Consider the following 25,621-nt stretch of genomic DNA (forward strand, 5'->3'; position numbering starts at 1 on the left):
GTAACAGGCACAAACTTGAGGCAAAAGTGTTGAATGAATATCTTCAAACTCTCCAGAGACAATATAAGATTGGAAATTGCTGTCATAGAAATGTTAACAAACTAACATTTTCTTACAAAAATATACAGTTACATAAATTGGCAATACTGTATGATACATTGCTTATTTAGGTTTTGCGTAAGTATACATTAATAGGAATACAACACTGGAAAAGTCTCAGTCATAAAGAGAGATTGGAAAATAGCTATGACGTTAAGATCTTCCTATTCCTAACCTCCTGCCTCCCCTGGATGAATTCCTCCTGCTGATCTTATAATCATACTAATTTTGATAAGTTTTATAAATTGATATAAATTGTTATTAAAGCTATTTCAATCAGGAATTTAAATACAAAAGAAAAAGAAATGATAGGGAAGTACTATTCTGTATACCAAACTTCGAACCATAAGATAATAATAATACCTGAGGTTGTTTCAAAAAGAAATTGTTTAGATTTAATATGAAAAGCAATTACATTCAAAACTATAAAGTTGACAGTAGTAGCCAAAAATCCAAAACTGGTTTGTAAAAGCTAAATGTGGTCAAATATTGAATTGATTTTGATAATTCCACCATTCTTCATAGCGGTTCAGTGTGAAAGGAAACCCGTTGAAGCATCACGAGAAAAGTCTTCAAATTGTGCAGCTTCTACAGAAAAGATTTATATTCGAAAAGATTTGCGGAGCCCACTTACGGCAACTCCCACTTTTGTAACAGACAGTGAAACGGCAAGGTATGCAAATATTATTCTAGTTTCAATTTCTTTGTGGCTGTCATGAGTAAGGATGGCGAGCAGGGGGCTCCCATCCAGACTGTTAAGCGCATGCGTAGCACTGAGGAATTGGTCAGCCATTCAAAGAGACACAGATCGGGACCGCCTTAACCTTTGGGGTTTATATGTCTGGGTTTTTCCCACGCTTCTTTAGTTTGTTAGGATTCCTGTTATGTACTAGCAATAAAACATTAGAGACCAGTTCCTTGTCTCAGCGTGTTTCCTGGCTGTTAGGACAGTGGCATTTCTAAAAACCACGAGGCAATGTTTGTGTTGTTTCATTTCAGATCAACAGGAATGTTGGAGTCTGGAATGTTTGTTAATATTCATCAGTCTGGATTAAAGAATGAACCTACAGTACTGATGACTGCAGATAAGGTATCGGATGTAGTAATCATTGAAGCAAATGATTTTTAAAATAGACTTCATATTCAGTGCGTTTTCCACCACTTAGATATTTTGTACTGCTTAAATTTGTTAGAAGGCATTTAAGAAACTTAATAAAATGTAATTTTCAATGAAGTTGCTGCTATTCCTTTCTACCTTTTTAAAAAATGAAATATGCCTTGGTCTTTAATTAAGGAAAGAAGCAGAGGAATCAGAAGATAACTTCACTATATCCCTTTCATTCTATGTATCTTTTTCAGGCAGGGGAATCCTTTAAACTGACTTTTTTTACTTACTTTTAAAAAAGTAAGATCATAACAAATTTGGGTGGTGGCTTACAGGATAGTATAGAAGACACAAGAGCCACCGTGGAGGCTTTGATCAACATCCCCCTGACTTTACTCACTTTGAACTACAGCACATGATGATGACTGTGTCTGGCCTGGAATGACACCAGTGACATGTATCTGATACAAGAAACCCTGCCAATATTATTCCCAGGAAAAGGATTTCAAAACTCATTTTTTTTATAAATAGGAATAGAATGTTTAACATGGGATCATTCTACCACTACTTCCACCCCAGTCTTAAAGCTATCAAGAAAACTGCAGCGCCCTGGAGAAGGGCATCCCTGATGCTCTTGCTGAATCTAGGATCTAACAAGCCTAGTATTAAACCATATGTGTAGTTTCTTTTTTCTTTTTTGTAATTTATAGAAGTTTTTAATAAACATAGTAAAAACTAATACAAACTAAACTAGAAGAAAAAAGAAAAAGAAATGTTCAGAAGGTGCAGGAAAAAGAAAAACAAAAGGATGAGAAAAGAAAAAGACAACAAACACAGTAATAAAGAAGTGGCTTCCAACCTTCATCACACCAAGCATAAGCTAATATAATAACTTTTCACCCTCTTTTATACTTACAAATAAAAAAACTCTTCTCCCCGTAGCCTAACTTTTATCTTTATGCAACCCAGAAATAGTCATCTTTTCAGTCCTGGTTCAGCAAAAAGTTCATTAGGAGTTACCAGAAATATCAAACAAATAATTTATCCCTGATCAAACCGTCTGACTTCATATTCCTTCTTTTTGCTCTTCACAATCTTAACCTTTAAGTCATTCCAATGGCATCACAGGATTTGATCTTTCATCAATCTTTGGCATTCAAGAGGAGTCTTCAGAGCTTTCATCAGCCTACTTTGTAGATCCCATAATGAGGCATCATCCAGGATTTCATGTTGCAGCTGTTCCATGTCCAGATCCTTATCAGTTAAATACATCCCCTCTAGTATTAACAGCACTGTTCGTCAACAAATTTATCCATTTGAATCTGTATCCTTTCTGAAATTTTAGTTATTAATGTATCAGTCCAGTTATCAAAAAATTCTTTAAGATAAGAAAAGGATATAGCCAGCTTAGCCATTTTAACTCTTTTCTTCCTGGTCCTTTAGCTCCATGTCCATTTGCAACCTTCATCAAGCTGCAGTTCTGAATATGAGTTGTTTTCCACAAGTATATTATTATACTTGTTTAAATACTTGTTTTTCAAATCTTACAGCAAAAATAACCAATATTCCAAATCTCTCTGATCTCCCAGTCTGTTTAAAACCTTCTTAAATCAAAATTCTTCTTTTTTTTGCTTTTTGCCAATTGTATATTATTTTCAATTCTTAAGTCTCTGTTTAAAATTTCTTAAATCCAAAGAAGAAGGTAAAATTCACCAGGTGTCAAATTAAGCTCACCGTTTTGAAGGTCTCTAATATCCATAAAGTGGTTAAATTGAACATTTCCGAATATGATTAGAAAGTGAGTTTGGCTGGCTTATTGTCCTTATTAAAGGCTTCGCCACTGCTAAGACCAAAGATATCGTCTCCCTCATTTTACAATCTCCTTGTGAGGAGCCGCCATTCAGAGCACTTGTGGGCAATCTCCTGTTCTCTCCTTCTCCAGAGATCTTCAAAGGACCAGTCTACTCGCTGATCTTTCGTTCTACACAACGGTCATCGTCTCCGCTCGTTCATGGAGACATCGTCAGTCAGTCATGACTCACAGAGGAAGCCACCATATGTGTAATTTCTGTTGCTGGGCTCATGGCCAATTTGTATGACAACCCCCCCCCCCCTTTCTCTGTCTCTGTTGTGGGCATGTTGAAAATTGTTTGCAATTTTCATCTGAAATCTTCTGGGTAATGGGATGATAACTTGCTTAGAAATTAACTGTTTTTGCCACTCATTTTAAGGATATTCTCAATTTCAAATTGCTTTATTGGTTTGCTGTTTTATTTTACTCCCTAATAGTTATTGGCTTCCCTTATGCCTATAATTCCCTCTTCCATCTGCACCTTTTCTGTCAACTAAAAGGCACATTCTCTACATTTTATTTTGATCTACTCTTCGATGCTCATCTCTTCCTTGTATTGTCACCTTCATGTTTATGCTGATCTTTGGATAGTTTGATTGAATCTTTTCTCTGCTCGCCACAAAAACATTAAGTGTGCATCAGAATTCAGTTGAAGACAAAAGTACTTCCTGAATAATCTCTGTCAATGAAAGTTGTCATGGAGAGGGGGTTTGGATATGCAGGAATCCCCTTTTCATATTCAAAACCCACATGACTTCTCTTTTTATACATGACTGAGAAATCTGTGTTTCAATTCCTAGATTGTAACATCATGCTAGGCCTCTTAAATGGACATCTAATGGCAGGATATATTGGGATTCCTGTTTCTGCAAGTAAAAGATTTGCTATTCGCTGTTGGTGGTGTGTCATCTAATATTTTAGTGGTCGTTAATTTAAAGATTACAGCTATTTCTACAAAAGCCTTTAAAATAGTATAATTTTAAAACTCACATTAGCTAAGGTGCTAAGCAATACGTTTTAGTTAAAATGTATAATGACTTGGCTATTATCAGTACTTTGATTTTTGTGCATTAATCAAGCAGCTTATAAAACTACTAACAAATATTCTGCAATATATATACTATAGTGTCAGGAATATTAAGACATGTACCTATCAATAATGACAAAGTTACTTTTTCCCACTCTTTAGGTTGAAACATGTCAAGGAGATTTAAGTACTTTAGCAAATGTTGTAACTTCATTAGCAAATCTAAGTAAGTCCAAAGATATGTCTCAAAATAGTGCTGAGTTGTCAATGATAGAAAACTTAAGCAATGGAGATACATCATTGTCTGAGCTTCAGCAAGATGAACATGCAAGTGCTGATGTTACAAGGTAAGGGGTAGTAGTATCCAAATGTGTTGACACAACATAGGAAGCGCAGTAGACACTTTATCTACAGTGAAAAAATAATGTTGAATGTTTAACTAAAGCAGCATGGATCAGCCAGCTAAGTAGAAAGAGTTCAACACAGATGTCTGGTTGGAATATATGTACCTTGTTTTATTAACAAGAGTGTTGTGCCCACTTGCTCCATTACTTTAACATTCTTCTCTTACTTGCTTCTTGGAGTGACTTGAATCATCATTTTGTGGGTTATTTAACAATAATTTCATTTACTGTAGTTTCCTGGAGGTATGACTCAGAAGTTCTTAGAATATCTTCAATATTAAATATATGATGATACCAAAACTCATGTAACAGCTTTTTTTTTTAATATTGACAGAGAGCTTTGAGGCTGTAGGCATGTCAGATAGTAAAAATGAACTGTATTAATTATCAGCACCCTCATGCTTATGGCTCATGCCCCAATACTTTGTACTAAAAGTAAAATACTCCCTTAGGTTGTGGTGTTTAAGCTTCAGGTTCGTCCTATTTGTTCTTCAGAATTCAATATCTGGGAATTCATTTCTCGTTATCCCTTTCCTCTTAAAATTTAATTTAATTGGCATTTTTTTGATCTATAACTTTTCAGAAATATTTTTTGCCTTTTGAAGTTGATTAATCTTAGTTTTCAATGTTTTGTTTATAGGGCATTTGATACTCTTGCAAAAGCATTAAACCCAGGAGAGAGTGCACCATGTCTGAGTTCTGCAGAAAGTATGGAAGCAAGCGCACGTCTAGTTGGAGAAGAAGCAAGCATGAATATTGTTGAAATAGAGGGCCCGCTACTTACTGATGCTCATGTAGCTTTCAGGGTACTTAAAATATGCATTCATTTATATTTTATTTATTTATATTTCATATTTCATCTGTGCTGTTTAACTTATGTAGAGGTTATTTTAAAGTTAGAGGTTATATACATTTAATATTTGAGGAATGTACTTGAGTTCAATGGGTGATATTTCTAGAGAATATATGCAATTGCTTCACTGTACAATACATATAGTCCTTGTTTAGCGATCGCAATTGGGATCGGCAACTCAGTCATTAAGCAGAGAGGTCACTAAGTGAAACTGTGACTGTGCTTATGATCTTTCTTCAGCTTTCCTTTGCTTTACAGACCTGCGAAGGTTGAAATGTGAGGATTGATTGCAAAGTTACTTTTTCATCACTGTCGTAACTGTGAACGATCGCTGTACTGGGCAGTTGCTAAAGAAGGACTACCTGTATAGAACATTTAACACAGTGTTCCCTAAATATCTTTGGAGAGTTGATATTTTCTGCAGTGAATGAGCATAATAGAATGGTTTAATAGAAATTCTAATATATATGGATACTAAATATCCCCATAAGGAGTCTGTAGACTAATTTTGCTAGATGTGAAATTAAATAAAACAATGTAAATAATTCATACAGGATGTGGCTATTTTGATTTTTCCAACCAAGTTTCTACCTCTTAATGATGCATTTTAATAATATGCTGTTAAATAATAAATTCTTTCACGTATCAAAACCAGTACAGACATCACATTTCTTTGTAAAAGAAATTCAGTTTTTTGTAGAGCGTACTGGTTATGGCCCTTTTTAACATTCAGTATGCATCCCATTGTTATATGACTTAATTTCTTGATTCATTCTGCTCCTTTCTGTAAGTACAATTGTAGAATTAAGTCCATCTAACTACATAGCTCAGTTTTTCATGACAGTTGTTCAGTTCCTCAAAATCCCTCCACCAACTTCATACCAGTGAAGGACTAATCTGTAGTTATTTTTGAAATATGAATCATGTGATATTGTACAACTGGTCCCAGAACAGTTAATTGAAATATAGATGTTACATATTTTGAAATACTATTCAGCCTTACTGATCATTGTCTAAAAATAATCCACTAGTATCTTTCCTGAAAACCCCCCAGCTTAACTGGTTCTTCTTTATAGGAACATATATTTTGAAATGACCTTGTATTTTGATTTACCCATAGCAGAGTGGGTACAGCCTCTGGTACACATTAAGCTGATGCACATTATTGCCAGCTTCTCCGTTGCACTTGTTTTCTCAATCTCAAGCAACAGTTCTGTTAGTTGACTTAAGTCAGAGCCTAACTTTTTTCTGTGCTATTTTTGGTGATATTTGGTGGAGAGGACAGATAAGAATAAAACATTCCAAAGTGTCAATATTTGAAAAAGTAGTACTGTGAGAAGGTTCCTAAAGAAAGTGAGAGTGCACAGAAAATAAGTATTTGCTTGAGTTAAAAAATTCTTGAGTGCTAATGGTGAGTAGAGTAAGCGCAAAGAGCAACAATGTATTTATTTATATAGAAAATGTATATGGGCACTGATATAAATGCATAACTCTGAGCAGCCAACAACTACTTTACAAGAAAAATAATATAACCAAAGTTAAAATAATCCAATTTAAAAGAAAACCAAGGCACCATGTAGAAAATTTACAAAGCCAACACATATATATTGGGCACTCATAATATTTCAGCCCTAGTGCTTGGGGGAAAAGCCAGGTCTTAACAGCCCTCCAGAAGGCCTCCAAATCTTGGGGAAGGCTGTTCCAAACAGCAGGTGCCACAACAGAGAATTTAGGGAAATATAAATAAGCATGAATTAGAAGGAAAGGGAATTAGCTGGGGAAACTGCTGTGGGGCATATTTGGAACGAAAAGGATAATTTAAACTCTTCTGTTTTAAATACTTTTGCTAAGATAACAATGATACTGAAATGGAAGAGATTAACAGTCTACTTGCTTATTTTGTAAAATATTTTGACTGTGCTCTTACTAACTCTTAGTACAGTTCTTTTATTGAAGGAAATAAATTTATATTAAAATGTTTATATTATTTTTTTAATAATTCATTTCTCTGAGATGGATTATTGAGAATAATGGTATTAATCATAAAGCTTTCCAATTCTGATTGTTGATAGTATACTAGGCTTTGAATTATATTCTTTACTACTACTTCATTAATATATTAATTTATTCTTGTTAATATACAAATTATATCAGACAAGTTCATTTTTAAAATTCTTTTCTGACAGCTCACCATGCCTTCACCTATGCCTGAGTATTTGAATGTTCATTATATTTGTGAATCAGCTTCCAGACTGCTTTTCTTATCTATGCACTGGGCCCGTTCTATTCCTTCCTTTCAAGCTTTAGGGTAAGTATTGAAAAAATTAAGTTACATAATCAGGTTTCCAAGCAATATCCCTGTTGGTATATGTATACTTTTCATGTTAAAATATTTAGTTTCAATAATTTTAACATAATTATATTGTTGCTTTGGTGTATGGATACAGACAATTAGAAATCTATAATTTTTAGCTGGCCAAGCCAAATCTTTTTATACAAGATCCTAGCCTTTCCTGGGAAGAGGAGAGCATGCAAACTTAAGTGGCATTGCTTAAAGTCAACCTAAGCATTTTCAAATGGCTTCCAATCTCTTCTCCAACTTTTCTTCTAGTTTACAGCAGGCAGCTCTTGACAGAGTAAACTGTTATGGCCAGAGTATTCTGGATATTTTGCTTATTTTGCATAACTGTCATAATAACCTCCTAGTGATCATGCTTAGCAGAGGATGATGATGCACTTGCCATGACCAAATAAAATAACTGAAGCTTGCTTGTTATTTCTCATGCCTTACACATAAGAAAAAAGGCATAGTGGCATAGCTTATGTTTATCTGGCCTTCATTTTAGAAACAAAAAAGCAAGACCAGGATTTTTCCCAATTGAGCTTGATTTATAACACAGATTTATATTAATTAAGGCTCAAACACATCTTAAATCCAAAGTATCTGTCATGAGTAAGGATGGCGAGCAGGGGGCTCCCATCCAGACTGTCAAGCGCATGCGTAGCACTGAGGAATTGGTCAGCCATTCAAAGAGACACAGATCGGGACCGCCTTAACCTTTGGGGTTTATATGTCTGGGTTTTTCCCACGCTTCTTCAGTTTGTTAGGATTCCTGTTATGTACTAGCAATAAACATTAGAGACCAGTTCCTTGTCTCAGTGTGTTTCCTGGCTGTTAGGACATCAATCCTAACAAACTCTTACTCCCATCGAAAGAGGGAGGAACAAGAAATTAAGGAGAGACGTTTAGAAATGTCTTCAGAAAACCAAGAAATGCTGCTCGCCATCCTTACTCATATGACAGTATCAAGAACTTTACCTAGCTTTTTCCAAGCTGATACTTTCCAAATGCAATTCCCAAAAGTGGAGTCCTTGGTGCTCTCTGAGCCTTGTTGTTTTCTTGCAGACGTTTCATTGCCAGACTAGGCAACATTTTCAGTGCGAAGAGGGAGTGGGCCTTGTTCTCAGTTTATATACCGTAGCCACAGTATATAAACTGAGAGCAAGGCCCATTCCCTCTTCGCACTGAAGATGTTGCCTAGTCTGGCAATGAAACGTCTGCAAGAAAACAACAAGGCTCAGAGAGCACCAAAGACTCCACAGTTCAACCCTGAGCTACAAATATTCACTTTGATTAATTCCCAAAAGGCCAAGTAAGGGGATAGATTATTTTTATCTTATTAGAACATTTTCAGACATGGCTTCTCTCAGTGTTTCTATTTCAGTTTCTGTCATGTCAGATACCTGCAACTGAACTGATACCACAAAGATGATCAGCATCTTAAATACAGTATTCCAGGGAGAATTTTACCATATGACTTGTTGGGTGGATTTAAATGCATTAATGCTAAACTATAATGTGGCTGACTTGGTTTGATTTAATATATTATATGAATCCAACCCACTGTAGTTTATAAAGCATTGTTTATGGCATTGTGTGATGGGTGTGAACCAACTAATAGCCAGCCCCCTGTTTTTCCCCGATTCCTGCACTAAATTTATTGCTGAGACACATTTCATTAAAAGTATGCCAGGAACTTTCCTTGTATAATGAGAAAGACTGCATATCAGAGTTATGCACATTATATGTTGAACTCAAGCAGACATTTTCATTAATATAATTTTTTTTTTAAATAGGCAAGATAATAGCATATCACTAGTAAAGGCCTGCTGGAATGAACTTTTTACACTTGGTCTTGCACAGTGTTCACAAGTAATGAATGTAGCAACTATATTAACCGCATTTGTTAATCACCTTCACAATAGTTTACAACAAGGTAAATATATTCTTACCAGTGTCTGAAGTGGGTATGGGTGGTCTCAGTAACTTGTGTTATCGTTGTTTTGCTATTGAAATCTTAAGGTGTACTTGCATCTAATTGTACTTATATTTGTTTTTGCCACATGTACCCTTTCCTTCTTTTTCTTTCTTCAAATTTAGCCTGTTCAGTTTTCAGACTTCATCTTTAATGATGAAGACTGCCTTTAATGGCAGTCTGTCAAATGTAATGTACTCTGTGGTAATATAAATAATGCTAAATTGATAAGTGTGTATTTAAATGTATTCATGAGAAAAAGAATTGCTGCTTTAATTCTTTTTTGGTAAAATAGGCACTATTTCATTACAAAAGTAAGGGGAAATAGGAAATACTCACCATTAGCTGGCTAATAAAAGGACAGTAAATCACTAACTTCTTAGTTGGGCTAAATTTATTTGTTCGTTTGTTTATTTTGTCCCTGCCTATCTCCTCCCATTGGGGGACTCTGGACAGTTTACAATAAAGTAGTCAATTAAAACAGTGAACAGCCAATATAAATACAATATATAAATACATCATTACTCTTAATAAATAAATATAAAAATAAGAGTAAAAATAAGAATATAAATAAAATCCAAGTGGCAGAAGAATACAGTCCATACATGGGAGGAGTGGTCTAGGATACCAGCCATCCCCATGCGGAACTACTCCTCTCTCTGCCCCAAGCAAGGCGGCAGAGCCAGGTCTTCAGATTCCTCCGGAAGGCCAGGAGCGATGGGGCTAACCTTACCTCTGGGGGTAGCATGTTCCACAGGGCGGGAGCTGCTGCAGAGAAGGCTCTCTTCCTGGACCCCGCCAAACAAAGTTCTCTCACAGACGGGGTCCATAACATGCCCTCTCTGCATGATCGGGTGGGATGGGCTGATGTGATGGGGAAGAGGTGGTCCCTCAGGTAACCTGGCCCCATGCCATGTAGGGCTTTCAAGGTGATAACCAACACCTTGAATTGGACCCAGAAGCAAACTGGTACTCAGTGCAGCTCGCACAGCAGCAGTGTTACATGTGCCCTTCTAGGGGCACCAAACACAGCCCACATGGCTGCATTCTGGACCAGCTAAAGCTTCCAGATACTCTTCAAGGGTAGCCCCATGTAGAGCGCATTGCAATAGTCTATATGGGAGATAACAAGGGCATGAGTGACTGTTTGAAGGGCCTCCTGATCCAGGAAAGGGCGTAACTGGTGCATAGCACGAAGCTGCACAAAGGCCGTCCTGGCCATGGCTGCCACCTGCTCTTCGAGTAGGAGCCATGAGTCCAGGAGGACCCCAGATTACGCACTGGGTCTGTCTGGGGCAGTGCAACCCCATCAAGAACCAAAGATGACAAAGTCCCAGATACGGAAGAGCCATTAACCCGCAGCCACTCCGTCTTACCAGGGTTCAGCTGAAGCCTGTTGTTCCCCATCCAGACCTCCACAGCCCCCAGGCACCAAGAAAGGGCAGTCACAGCATAACTTACTTCACCCGGGATGGAGATGTATAATTGAGTATCATCAGCATATTGATGATATCTCACCCCATGGTGACGGACGATCTTGCCCAGCCGTTTCATATAGATGTTGAAAAGGAGCAGAGAGAGAACCGAACCCTGCGGTACCCGACAAAGGAGGGGCCGAGGGTCGGATCTCTCGCTCCCTATCACCACCGATTGGGACTGGCCCTGGAGGAAGGAGGTGAACCAGCTCAGAACCATGCCCACCCCCAACTCCCTAAGCCGACCCAAAAGGATACCATGGTTGATGGTATCAAAAGCCTCTGAGAGGTCAAGAAGAGCAAGGATGGATGCACTGCCACCATCCCGCTCCCACCATAGATTATCCATAAGTGTGACCAATGCTGTTTCTGTCCCATAACCAGGCCTGAAACCTGACTGAAAGGGGTCTAGATAATCCATTTCCTCCAGGACCCTCTGGAGCTGTAAAGCCACCACTTTCTCAACCACCTTCCCCAAAACAGGGAGGTGGGAGACTGGACAAAAATTATCCAGAACAGTAGGGTCCAGCGAATAAATGGTCTCTTTAAAAAGCGTTAGCTAATTTTTACTATTATACCCTGGACAGGCTAGTATAAATTTTTTTGCCAATAATAATAGTGCATAAAAAACATAGTATAAGGAAGTGTCATTATTTAGTGGTACTTGGATGTTATGCAAAAAGCAGATGAACAAAAGATGGCAATTCAAGGGAAAACAGTAAATGTAGAAACATTTCTAATTCTCCCATTATTTCATATATCATTTTACTATTACACTATCCTTGTCTATCATTTCATTCATTCATTATTTCTGTTCATCTGTAATTAATTAGTATATCTCAATGAATTAGCTGAGACTTCAGTTAACTGTAACAGAATATATGTATGTCTTATTTCTACAGACAGAGTACTAACATTATTGTTGTACAGACAGTGTGAAAAGTGCAATTAACTATTTTTTAAATTGAGAGTATAACTGGTTATCTAGATTGAAATTTATTTCAATTTAAAATAATTTAAAATTCTAAATTAGTAAGAACCTTTGTATTGCTTTGTGTTAATGTAGATAAGTTGTCAGCAGATAGAGGAAAGCTAGTGATGGAGCATATCTTCAAACTGCAGGAGTTCTGTAACAGTATGGTGAAGCTTTGTCTTGATGGTTATGAATATGCTTATTTGAAAGCAATTGTTCTCTTCAGTCCCGGTATGTAAACAGGTGAAGTTAAAGCATTTGTCCTTGATCTGTCTGTGTAAAAGTATGGTCTATAGAAAAGTGGCCTTCTCATATATAAATTCTTATGCATGACTGCTTTAACTAAATTCATCTTACCATCCAGTTTTCTTATGTTGAAAAATTCTTGTTGCTAAAGCAGATATTTTACTTGAGGTCACACTAATTCCAGATATATCTGATCCAGGCATATTTGATTATATTTTGGGTGCAAACATTCTCCTCTTGGGGGAACTATCTTGTGTCATAGTTGTTAACTTTTCTATGAGTATGTTGACTGAGATCATCAAAGTTTCTCAGATTCCATTTCATCAATACACAGATATAGCCAGTTTGGTCTAGTGGTTAAGGCTCCAGGCTAGAAACCAGGAGACTGTGAGTTCTAGTCCCACCTTAGGCATGAAAGTCAGCTGGGTGACTTTGGGCCAGTCACTCTTTCTCAGCCTAACTCACCTTACAGAGTTGTCATTGTGGGGAAAATAGGAGGAGGAAGGAGCATTAGGTATGTTCCCCGCCTTATTTGTAAAAAATAATAAAGGCGGGATAAAAGATAAAAAAATAAAAATAAAAAATAACCTAAGTGTACATTGCTATTATCAAGCATATATGGACATCTCAGTCAGTTTGAATCAGTATCAGGGCTGTGGGTGAGGTCCAAAACTGATACTGAATTTACATGGACATGATGCTGGAGTGGAGCAATTTGAAGAATCTGAGAATGTATATTTCTCAGTAACATGTTTTTTGTGGAGTCATCCTTAAACTGGGTCTGGCAGTTCACAAAAATTTTACAAAATCTCATGCTATACTGTCAAAACCTCACAAAATGTTAGTAATTTGATGCAAGATCTCAGGATTTATTTGATTTTATTGGGGAAGCAGGGTGCCTCTTGGAAATCTGTCTTGATTTCCTAGAAAGCTTCAATTAATGTACAGAATGCTGCCCTCTATTCTGGATGGGTCTTGGAAGGAATGAACCAATTTTGTAATGTGATTATTACCACACAAGGATTTGGGGTTCTTATACATTTTTATAGGAACCATTGAGTTCTGATGTTTCTACCTATTCAGATAAAACATTATTCCAACAAAATCACTGTAAATGTTACAGTCCTACTTCTCAACAGGTGATGAACAATTTTAAAATCAAAATATTTGTCATAAAGTATGTTTGGTTGCCTCCTTCTTATAGCTATATTATTCGAAGTAAATATAACTGTAGATTTGTTTTAGATCACCCAGGCTTAGAAAATGTGGTACAGATTGAAAAATTTCAAGAAAAGGCATATATGGAATTTCAGGATTATGTAATGAAAGTATATCCAGATGATACCTACAGGTGAGTAGAATCTGTACAAGTATCTGTTTTCAATTTTTTAAAATGCTGCTTTTAAAAATTGTTCGGAAAACCTCAAGCTTTTTCCTATATTCACTATGGAGTGATACTGCTATAGTGTTACACTGTTGCATTTTCTTCCAGGAGTAACATCAAATGAATAGTAGATATCAACTTACATTATATTTGATTTTTCCTCCAAAATAATAGGGTGTAAAGTTACAGGTTGTATATAGTCTAGTAAAAAATCAATACTGTAGGGCTGCAAACAAATTTACATGTTTATTAGTGTGAAAAAGTAAACAATGCCATTGAAAAGTACATAAATCAAGAACCTGTCAGATACTTTGTACAAATAAATATTTCAAATGTAGTACCACTTGTAGAAATTCTGTCTGTTCCGGACAATATTGTATTCACTTGAACATGAACCCTTTTTCTATGGCAGAAAAATGATTCTATCAACAAATAAGGGTTTAAAATGTAGCATATTCTTTGAATCAACTACTATTTATGTAAGATCTTATAAAATCAGGATTCAGACAGGATTCACCCTAGTAAATAATGCCTGAAGGAAGTCCAAATCTCAGTCCTGCTGCCAGTGTGGCATTCCTCTAAGCATCTTGCTTTTCATATGGTACAGCTAATAAATACAACTGCTAGCTATACTGTGAAACAGGCCACTATTTTGCTACAAAGGAAACACAAGATGGTTTTATTCTGTCTCCATAGCTGTTTAGACTGTTGTATTGACAATACAGACTACCTGCTGTTACACTGTAAACTTGGGTGTACTATTTAGGGTGCTAGTGAACTAGTCAGTGGCATGTGGCTGCTTCCTTTTGGCGGAAGACTGCTGGACTGAAAAGTTACTTGGCCTAATCCTTGTATGTTCTTGTGCAGTTTTTAGGATTTAATCACTTGCAAAAGTACATGAATGAAATGTAGTAATTTACGATCAGAATTACTAGCAAGTAGGGCAGAGTATTTGTCCCTTGCCACCCAGGGCTAGGATGAGCTATCACAACAGTAATATATATAATTGCTGAGCCTTATTATGCATAATGTAGCAAAATTTTGCACAGCAGCTCTGAATTTGTGCAACTGACTGACTTCTAGTCTACTTGAGTAACCTCTTCATGTTTGCCCCCTCAATTTTTGGTCATATATGAACTATCAATTGCTCGCTTATTATCCTAGATTATTAGATTTTATAGTAGGATTTATGTTTATATCATAATTTACTGCACCATAAACTGAGTATCTAGTTGTAGAATTCACTTATAACTAATTTTATGGTTCTTTTTTTAAATCTAACCTAATCTTAAGTATTAGTTTTAGCTCCTAGTTTTAATGTTAACAGAATGCAATGCCATATCATTTTATTTATACCTATATAGATTACACTTGCATAGCTGGATTTTGTTATATCTTGTTTTAAGGTGGTCACTGACCAAAATGAAGTTATCAGTCAAACTGTCTAATTGCTGTTTCTGCTAAAGCTAATCCATAGGATAAATTGTAATGAAATTTACACAGACAGACTATTCAGATTTAATTACAGTTGTAGAGCTGTTCATCACTTTGGATTCAAAGGGAAAAATGTGCTTTGGAGCATGAGGTAGGGGGAGGTGTTCACATAATATCTGTTAACAGTGCCAGAAATGATGTGTCTAGCTTGAAGATTTGCCAACAGGAGCTGTATCATGAAAGATATGATTTATTTATTTATTTATTATTAAAACTTCTATAATTGCCAAAGAGGGGGACTCTGGGCAGTAATAAAAATTTGATGGTCATAATGGTTTGATTTAGCATTTATTGCTGGAAAACTATACTTTTGTTTCCTAATAATTGATGGTATTATAGAATCAGTCTCATCTTTGCATGTAAAAGTGTGCCACTCTTTGTCAAATCTATCTTCCAGGCTCTCTAGGCTACTTCTCAGATTGCCGGCCTTAAGACTGATGAGTGCAGCTATCACAGAAGAACTGTTTTTTGCAGGACTAATTGGAAATGTTCAGATTGACAGTATCATACCATATATTCTACGAATGGAGACTGCAGACTACAACTCTCAAATAATTGGTCATACTATATAAAAAACATTAAACCACATGTTCTATACCATGGCGATCATGGTGACTGTAAATGTACATTATCTCCAAGAGATTGAAAAAACGTTTTCCTGTGAAGGCATAGCACGAAAAATAAAGGAGGGTGCTAATTCCTCTTTAGCAATGCATTTGGAAAACACAATGGATTATCTTCAGTGGTACAGGATGACTTATCTTTTATCTGATTTTCAAGAACTTTGTACATTTCTGATAATTAATGAAAATCAAGAAGTGTAGTTCATCCTATTTTTGTAGCTTAGCTATACATGGAACTTGGGAACTCCAAGCAAATACACAAAAGCTAACCTTTGAAAAAGAGAAGTTTCATAAAAGCATTTCAACTTGATACTAGGACAAATAAACTTTTTTTCGCAAATGTTCTGGATCTTGTTACTCTTGTCAGTTTCATTTCTGCCTTCATTTCTGATGGGACTGAGTGTCAAAGTTTTGGATAACTTTCAACAGATTTTTTCACAAGTTAATTTTTTATTGAGTAACAGGTGATTTGGAGTTACTTAAACAGATAGGGCATTATCTCCTGTTAGTGTCCCAATCAGTGATTACATCTTATGCAGTACTTAGATTAATTTGAAGTACAAATAATTGTTATGTTCAGAGTTATATCAGTTGCTAATAAGATTTCAAAGTAAAAACAATCCTAGATATTTTAATCACATCAAGAATTATTTCCTAAATCCTGTTATTTATAAATGCAGAATAATTTGCCATTGCCAATTATGCTTACTTTAATAATGTTTATCCACGTTTCTAGATAAATTTGGAATTTATTGAATTTCTTTGTATGCAAGTCTGTGAAACAACACATTCAGCCACATCCAATGTTATGTGAGCAACAATGCTTACACAGTGTAATTTCCTTCTCTCCTTTTCTACATCCTTGTGTATCCCAGGTTTGCTCCCTTTCCTTAAACTTGGAGCAGATTTGGGGAGAACATAGAGGAAATGAAAGATGGAGGAAGAATTTTTCCAGATTGATGCTGTTCCACCATCAGAATTACATTACTGGATGCAAAAATTACCACTTTTATTGGAAATGAATTTCTTTTCTCAATTCTATGGCTTTCAAGATTTAAGTTTCAGGTTTTCATAAAAGAATTCAGATAAGCCTAGAGAAAATTTCTGAAAAGGTGATAAGTGAATAAGCAGTTAAACCATGATGAAATATATGTTTTACTTACTGAATGGTATGTTGTTCCTAAAAAGCAGCAATTGCACTAGAATCCTAATTATTTCATATTTTATGTTTCCATGTTTGAATTTGCTGCTTTGTATTTTCAGCTTTTGAAAACCTTTTCCAGATGCATTTTTTCAGATTTATTAAAGGCCTGGTTTTTCCTTAGTTATTGTTTAATAAAGTTAGTTAAGTATTAATACAATATATTGCTATATCAGGAGTTGCTGATATAGTGGTGTTCTCTCAATTTACCCTTATTTCAGATATTCTTAATCAGCAATTACAACCACCTCTGTCAAATTATGGGCTTTACTAATTAATAAAAAGGGGGTTATGTAATGTGATAGATAAGATTATTTACTTCAAAGTTTTAAAAATTATTTAAATAGAAAGGGATATCTTTTATATATTTCACAATGAAACACCTAAAAATAATGAACTGAACAGTTAATTTTTTTACACACAAAAAATATATGCATACACTTGGGCACATGCAGATATTCATATCTACAGTTGTGGTAGCTTTTTGATGATGTGTTTTTGGGAACATCTTGCAGATATAACTTGTCCTGTTTTAAAGCATAATTAAAAATCATTTGAATGCACACCTTCCTAAATGGTGTCAGTACATGTGTTCTGCAGTCAGTAGGAATTGTTTCTGTATTCCATTCCAATTTTTCATTCATTTTAGTGGTTCACTTCTAGTGTACACATCAGAATGTCCCAATTACTACCTTGCTGTATAATATACTATTGTAAATGTCTTGAAACCTGAAGAAGTGTAAATTCTATTTTGGCTGTATTTTTTAAAAAATAAATTGCAACTTTTATTATAGAATCCTGTTAATCTCATTTTTAAAAAAAATAGTTCAGGTCAACTGTAAATATTAGTTCAATATACTGTAATTCATGTTTATAATTAACATTTTACAGAAGTTTAATGCATGAACACACTTTGGATCTTTAGGTTTTTTCAGCTGTTTATCGCTGAGCCGTTAACATCTGTTTGCTTTCCCCATCTATATATAATTTAGTTTGGTTTCCTGTTTAGAGATATATGAGTTTTAGAGTTTGAAAGCAGAAATAACCACCAAACTGATAGTCTGATGCATATTTGAGTAATACTTAAGCTGAAAATGTTGTAAGATGGCGAGATAAAACTCATCCTCCTAAGTGGTTAGATTTCGTTCTTCATCTTTTTCACGGAAATTCACTGCTTTGCTCTACGTTGTGTCTGGAAATTACCTCGCCTTTTTTCCTGCACGCGCAGCCGAGAGAGTAACGCCTACAGGGCCGGACAAGTTCCTTTACCATCCCCGTTCTATCGCCAGCGAGGAGGGAGGAGCCGCGGCGCAGGCGCCAAGTCCGCGAGACGTCGGAGCTCCGCGGGCGCAGGGAAAATGGCGGAGTACTTGCAGGTGATGAAGAGGGCGTTGCAACAGCTCGGTGGACATGGTGGCATTCGTGGTGCTATGTGGCAGCTGCTCAGGTGAAAAGGGTGTGCTGGTTGCACAAGCGTGGAAAACGAGGGCGGGCGGTCCTTTCCAGCTGGAGAGCGCCTTGCTGGAGACTGCGGCTCGCTGGGTTGAATGGCATGACCCGCAGAATATTTCCAGATATTCGTGAGTTAAGCAGAAAAGGGTCGAAGGGAAGCTGACCTTTGGTGTCCGGAGCGGGTTTCTCTCGAGGACGGGAACTAGGGTAACCTTGTAGTTGCTGCAAAAGCCCCTGGGAGGTCACTTTTGGAAAGCTTTCTCTAACTTTGCGCTCCTCTTAACTGGGGTTTAAGAGGATCCGTGTGAAAGCTAAACGAGGACCAAAATGCTATAGCACCGTCCGAGGCTTGGGGAGGGCCAGATTGCATTCAATCATAACCTGCCCCAGCAGCGACCTCGAGCTGTTCCTTGTCTCTCGACCTCAGCATTTTACAAGGTTACTGTGACTGGACTAAGAAACACATTTGCTTGTTTCACTGGTGCTGTGCTATGGGGATGGGATAACTGGTCTAAGTAACACAGTGAAGCTTTTCTGGTCACTTGGAGGTGAACAGATAGATGATTAAGATTATTTGCGGATAATTTTTTAGGCTGCTACCCAAAAGACTATTTTGTCTAAGCTCATTTGGCAGATAGTTTGTTTAGCTGCAAGCAAGTTATGTAGAAATAATGCTTCTACAGTTTTATATATAAGCTTTACAGAATATGCTTATAAAATAGTATATTTGGGGGCATTTTTGTCTTCATCTTCCCCCATAATCCTAATAGTTTTATTTATCTGGAGCAGCAACTGAAAAAGTTTCTTATCCATTGGGTTGCCTTAATAAGATATTTGAAAAGTAAAACCAATCAACTTGCCTTACTGTACTGATATTTTTGCATTATTACTTTATCTAACAGTGATCTCCAGACTGTCAAACAAGAGACTTTCACAGTTTATCTGAAGATGGCAGAGGTTAAACCTGAGACCTTCTGCATGCAAAGCCTGTAGGTGTAGGCTATCATATAACTATAAACCCCTTGGAGATTTTATCCTGTTTCTTTTGGGAATTTACAGGGTTAATGATCTGAAGATTGGTACTCTAGTAGGGATCGATAAGTATGGAAACAAATACTATGAAGACAGAAGATTTTTTTTGGGTAAGTAAAGATACTTGGATTATTTGTGTTTGTTCTTCTAAAGAAGTTGGATTACCTAAAACATTTACCAACAATGAAGGCATTTTTTTCCCTGTGTGTCTTATATGGGTTTCTCTCCTAATTCAATTTGATGTTAAATAGAAAAAGCCAATAGCAATAAGAAGTCACTGTTACCACAACAGAAACTTAGATTTTAGCTCAAATAAAGATATTTAAAAAGGGATTAAATAGATAGTATTCAGGTCTTTTGGATGCCTAATCCAGATGTTGATCTTGCTTTTCTGGCACTATTTTAGCTTTAAAAAATACTACTACTATTTTTTTTAAAAGTTCATGCATATAAAAATAGACATTAAACAGTGTTAGTGTTTTAAAACTATTCATTTGATTTATGTGGCTGCCCATCTCACATACCATACTCTGGGCAGACTGGATTTTTAAAATAAAAATATATACAATTACTAAAGTAAACTTAAAACTGAAACACAGAAAAAAAACTTGTAGCCGAACAAACATAAAAGACCTTCCACATAGCCAGGAAACAGGCTCCATCACACACCTGGGGCCCCAGGCTCAGGCACAGAACCAAGTTTTCAAGGCTTTCCAAAAGGCAGCAGGGTGGGGACAAATCAAATCTCAGGAGGGATGATGTTCCAGAAGCAGAAAAAGCTGTTCTTTGGGCTCCCCCAGCGGACATTCCTTGGCCAACAGTACCCGCAACATGCCTCTCCTGCTGGATCAGATAGGACAGGTAGAAACAATCAAGAAGACATGGGCCCATAATTTAATTAGAAGATTAATTCATACATAATTATTATACTGATCATGTTGTTCAGTATATTAAAAATGGTATTTTACATTTCTCATACAAATAAAAGTAAATTATTCATTATTTTTTATTTCTATTTATAGTATTTTTACTGTATTTTACTTTTTGTATTATTTTGTTGGTTTTAATCACTTGTTGTAAACCGCCCAGAGGCCTCCGATGGGAGGAGATGGGCGGGGATAAATTAGATAGATAGATAGATAGATAGATAGATAGATAGATAGATAGATAGATAGATAAAAGTGCTAAGGGAAATTCTATCTAAGAGGCTTATAAACGCCAGTTTTGTAAGATTGAATATGGTAGATAATCTGTATCAACACTGGAAGTATAAACAAGTAATTTATTCCATAGTAACAAATAGGTATTTGTGCTTGTAATTCCATTTGAAACATTACTGTTAGAAGTTATTTTTCGCAATATAACAATTATTTAAATTGCTAAAATAAAATATTAGTTGCCAGAAGTGTGGTGAAGTTACATATGTTGTACTGAATTCTTCTATTTAAAAAAAGCTTGTATATGTGAATGGTACTTTTTGTTTCCTTAATTATCCTCTTTTCTTGTATCAAACTAGTCCTTCCTAAAATTGAGAATTGGGATATTAAAAGCAAAAGAAATCAATGGCAATATAGATGGCCACAGAACTTGATTTTGTGGAAGGCTAAGCGAGTTTGTTGTATGGTTAAGGCATCAGGCTAGAAATCAGGAGACCATGAGTTCTAGTCCTGCCTTAGGCACAAAGCCAGCTGGGTGACCTTGGGCCAGTCACTTTCTTTTAGCCCTAGGAAGGAGTCAATGGCAAACCACTTTTGAAAAATCTTGCCAAGAAAACTGCAGGGACTTGTCTAGGCAGTTGCCAAGAATTGGACACGATTGAACAAATAAATAATTAGTTTGTAATTAATAAAATAGCATGCATACTGACATCCTTTTTTAATTCTAATACTTTTTTTAAAAAAAATTGCTATCTTTAAGGTCGTCATAGGTGGGTCATATATACTGGTGAAATGAATGGCAAGAACACATACTGGGACTTAGATGGAAGCATGATACCTCCTGAATGGTAAATCATATAGTTTGATACATACATTTATATGTTTTTTATTAACCTTGTGAAGCTGGCATCTCAGAACAATTCTGTTTATCTGAGGTAAAGCAAGGAAATTAATCTGAGTCTTTTAAACTATACCTCCATCCTCCAGGACTAAACCAGTCCATCCTCCAGGAAATAAAGCCAGACTGCTCACTTGAGGGAATGATATTAAAGGCAAAACTGAAATACTTTGGCCACATAATGAGAAGACAGGACACCGTGGAGAAGATGCTGATGCTAGAGAGAGTGGAGGGCAAAAGGAAGAGGGGCCGACCAAGGGCAAGGTGGATGGATGATATTCTAGAGGTGACGGACTCGTCCCTGGGGGAGCTGGGGGTGTTGACGACTGACAGGAAGCTCTGGCGTGGGCTGGTCCATGAAGTCACGAAGAGTCGGAACTGACTAAATGAATAAACAACAAACTATACCTCAGCCTCTAACCCTCTACCAGCAAATGTATCACTCGGGATCATCAGAATGTTATGTTTGTCTTCCTGGCCACCTTGATCTTGCTATCCTGGGAGTGAGCTGGCATTTTTCCAGAAATTTTCTGGAATAAGAAGTGGTTTATGCTGTATGCTGTATTTGGAACATCTTATATTTTACCAGATCTAGTATAGCATATAGTTTGGGAGCTGTAGTTCCATCGGATCAGTGAAAGTGTTCGGTTCAAACCAAACTTCGTTATGTACGTATGTATATATGTACATACGTATCTTACTGGAAACTGATCAGTCCCTTTGGAATTTTGGTTTTATGTACCTGTAGAGTGATTAGTAGCATTATGTGGAAAAATTAAATTGCCTCATTGGGTATTTTATCATGGTAAGTTTTTTTTTTTAAAGAATTTTATTAGGTTTAAAGCTAAGATAAAAACTCCAAAAAATCAAAGAACTAGAAAAAGAAAAAAAACTAAGGTGTGAAACACAAGAAAAGAATGTTAAAGATTACATAGACTTCCAACTTTTAACAGCAAGAATATACAGCAATTTCCATAATCCCTTACTCCATATCAAACCAAAATCACATTATTTCTATAAATCATTCTATTAGCACATTATAAAGATCACTAAGTACATTTGTTCTTTCCCCTTACGTTAAAAGAAAAAAAAGTATATAAACCTCCTAATCAACTTCCTCCCCCCAAAACATTTATTTCATTATTTCCTTCCTACTACTATTCTATACATTTCTGTCCACTATAATAAAGATCAAACTAAAAAGCATACAAATTGTCTACTTTTATAATTAATAATACTATAACAATCTTAACCCTATTAAACCTAAAAAAGCAATTATTATTCTACCTTATAAATCTTAACAAATTATTAAGAAGGAATAAAATCAAACAAACCTTAAAAACAATCCAGTTAACCTTAATCCAGATCATTGAACAAAAATGGAAGCAAGCAAGCCTTAAAAAACAGTCCAAATAAACATTCCTAAATCTTTACCCCACTTCAAAATATACCAAGGCATTAACATATCTCCATAGTACACACATATGGCAAGTTATGAAGGAACATGTTAAAATAAATTTACTAGTACCAAAAACAATGTTACATATGAAGTTCCATAGCCTGCCTTGGTTATTATGGAAAAGAAATATGATTCAGATAATATAATGTTGCCTTTTATTTTCCTTTAGAGTCTAGATAGAGAGACGATAGTCCAAACAGCTACCATAATAATTGTGCAAATTTACCATAAGGTCTACTTTGGGCTTTAGAAATAAGGCACAGTGCCTATCATAATATTTTTTTTTGCCATATCTTTCATTTATGGTCTAATCTTAACTGCTGTGTATATTAATACTTCCATTCTTAATCAAGGTTGCCTTCATTAAATATTCTGTTACACTGTTGGATATGTTCAACTGCACCAGCACTGATAAGCTTTAAATATTACATGAACATTGCTCTTTTCCCATTCTTTCAATGAATTATACTTATTATTTAACAACAACTTTGCTGCTTTTATTTAACTTTATTCTTATAGGAACTTGTTCTAATTTTTTTAGATTTGCTTAGTATTAATGATACAGTATGCTAATTTCTAAGATCTGCATACTTCAAAAGTAAAATGGAAGACTTTTTGGTTAAAGCAGCCTGTCTTTTTCAGTCTTGCACTGAAGCCTGGAAAAAAAAACACCACTATTTGGAAGAGGCCATATAAGTTTTCTAAATAAATAAAATAAAGAGGTACTGTGTTTGTACTTCCACGGGTTCTGAAATGCCTACTGTGAATCATTTTGAAGCATACATTGCCATATTTATTTATTTATATGTATGTATATATATATATGTGTGTGTGTTCTTAAATTTTTGTTTTTATGTAGAAACGTTCTGGGAATTTAAAATTACGATGAATAAAATAAGCACTGTCACTCTGGATCCTTTATATAATCAGTGGTGTAAATATGGGAAATTTCACCTGCTTTTCCTTTAGAAAATTAAATGGATCCTCAACAGATCTTTTCATCATATTTTTGTTTAATCAGCTTGTCCCATGTAGGTTTCTCTTGGGTTACTGTACCTGTACTTCAAAACTCCTGATTACCATTAGTTGGCAGCAGAAAAGTCTATAAAACTAAGTAGTATTTTGCAACCCAAATCTTGTAGCCTTAGCTTTGTCAAGATTGCTGAATGGTGAAAAATTGCCCTTGGTTTAGTGACAACTTCGTTTGTCTCTTTCAGTCCAATTAGCATGACTTTAAATTTATTAAGTGTAAAATTTAACTGATGAGTCTGCATGATTTTTAAAATGTAACTATTTTTAATGTTTTAGGTAGTATAACTGTTGCCCATAAAACATGATTTGTTGTGAACCTGTGTGTGCAAATGTATGTCCTTCAATGCAATTAAGAAATATTTATTAGCTGTATTTTTTTTCTTTCCAAGGCATCGTTGGATTCACTGTATGGTAGAAGAGCCCCCAACAACACATCCACCAGTGAGTCGTAAATTCATTTTCCAAAATCATAAAATAAATGAAAGTGGTACTCCTAGACAGTACGTACCATACTCTACAACACGTAAGAAAATACAAGAGTGGATTCCACCATCTACACCTAGCAAGTGAAAGAAAAAAAAGTGATTTCCAAAGAAAATATTGTTGGTGTGTATCTTTATTTAAAATAAAGGCTTTGATAAAAACATTTTGAAATCAAAGTATTGATGGGAAATAACTATTTGAGTAATGGATGGGTGGAAACAATATATAATATGTTGTAAAACAGTAAATGTTTGTGGAATATTTTAGTTGAATTGAGAGTCTGGTAGAATCCAGTAGCATCATTACAAAACATTGTCACATACATTTCTAACATAATAAGTTTACTAACCATTATTTAAATAAATTAAATTTTGAGATTGCGCAGCTCCTCGGTGACTCTGAGGCCTACAATTAAAAGAGAACAACATATTGTAAACCACCCAGAGTCACTCTTGAGATGGGTGGTGACGAAATTTGAAATATAAATATCAAACAAGAATACAGCTGGCCATATCACACACACCCCTTCCAAGGCCTGGGAAAACAATCCAAGTTTTCAACAGTTTACATAAAGTCACTAAGGGGAAGCAGTACAGATCTCTGGGAGGATGTCATTCTGGAGGGCAGATAAGGGCTGCCTTTGAGAAGACACACTTCCTGTTTAATTTATGGGACCTGGAAGGTGCCCACTCTACTTGACCTCACCAGATGGGTGGAAACATGAAGTAATGGATCTTTATCCATGTTGTCTTTACAGGATATATAAATTATTGGATATATAAATCAGATGCAGAAAGACTTCAAGTCACACAATGTGTAATGGAAAAACTAATGCTAAAGATCTTACCCAGAGACTGAATCAGAAGTGAGGAATGTCAACCATGGACTAACATCAAACATGTCATAAAAATAGTACTGAAATAAATATAAATGACGGACACTTGGATAACCTCTTACAAGATAGAAAGATGGACCACAGAAAAAATCTTGGTTCCATCTGGAACACCATAGCAAAATACCTAATGAAATATAACTCTCTGTTGAATGTCAGATACT

General features: G+C 35.7%; 2 protein-coding genes across 5 annotated transcripts in view; both read left to right on the forward strand.

Annotated features, from left to right (window-relative positions):
* Positions 1-17,848, forward strand: part of NR2C1 (nuclear receptor subfamily 2 group C member 1) — a 33,281-nt gene extending 15,433 nt beyond the window's left edge. For 3 of the 4 annotated variants that reach the window (XM_063308890.1, XM_063308889.1, XM_063308891.1), the window contains 9 exons: positions 625-772; positions 1,099-1,189; positions 4,246-4,430; positions 5,128-5,293; positions 7,527-7,648; positions 9,478-9,617; positions 12,198-12,335; positions 13,596-13,701; positions 15,626-17,848. In XM_063308890.1, the coding sequence (XP_063164960.1) occupies positions 625-772; positions 1,099-1,189; positions 4,246-4,430; positions 5,128-5,293; positions 7,527-7,648; positions 9,478-9,617; positions 12,198-12,335; positions 13,596-13,701; positions 15,626-15,800 (1,271 nt within the window). In that variant the 3' untranslated portion in view covers positions 15,801-17,848. The remainder of the gene's footprint in view (positions 1-624; positions 773-1,098; positions 1,190-4,245; positions 4,431-5,127; positions 5,294-7,526; positions 7,649-9,477; positions 9,618-12,197; positions 12,336-13,595; positions 13,702-15,625) is intronic. The other variant, XM_063308892.1, reaches the window with a different exon arrangement.
* Positions 17,849-18,356: 508 nt separating this feature from the next.
* NDUFA12 (NADH:ubiquinone oxidoreductase subunit A12) lies at positions 18,357-24,726 on the forward strand. The gene is made up of 4 exons (XM_063308873.1): positions 18,357-18,499; positions 19,564-19,646; positions 21,454-21,541; positions 24,472-24,726. The coding sequence occupies exons 1-4, from the start codon at positions 18,411-18,413 to the stop codon at positions 24,650-24,652; spliced, it is 441 nt and encodes a 146-aa protein (XP_063164943.1). The 5' UTR covers positions 18,357-18,410; the 3' UTR covers positions 24,653-24,726.
* Positions 24,727-25,621: the final 895 nt, after the last annotated feature.

This window comes from Candoia aspera, chromosome 7 (genome assembly GCF_035149785.1).
Source record: "Candoia aspera isolate rCanAsp1 chromosome 7, rCanAsp1.hap2, whole genome shotgun sequence".
NCBI classification, from domain to species: domain Eukaryota; kingdom Metazoa; phylum Chordata; class Lepidosauria; order Squamata; family Boidae; genus Candoia; species Candoia aspera.

What these genes read in the sequence shown, in the direction of transcription:
- NDUFA12 (XM_063308873.1), top strand. Translation starts at nt 18,411, where the DNA reads ATGGCGGAGTACTTGCAGGTGATGAAGAGGGCGTTGCAACAGCTCGGT. An exon ending in GCTATGTGGCAGCTGCTCAG is followed by an intron (nt 18,500 to 19,563) that starts GTGAAAAGGGTG and finishes GGGAATTTACAG; the next exon opens with GGTTAATGATCTGAAGATTG. An exon ending in AGACAGAAGATTTTTTTTGG is followed by an intron (nt 19,647 to 21,453) that starts GTAAGTAAAGAT and finishes GCTATCTTTAAG; the next exon opens with GTCGTCATAGGTGGGTCATA.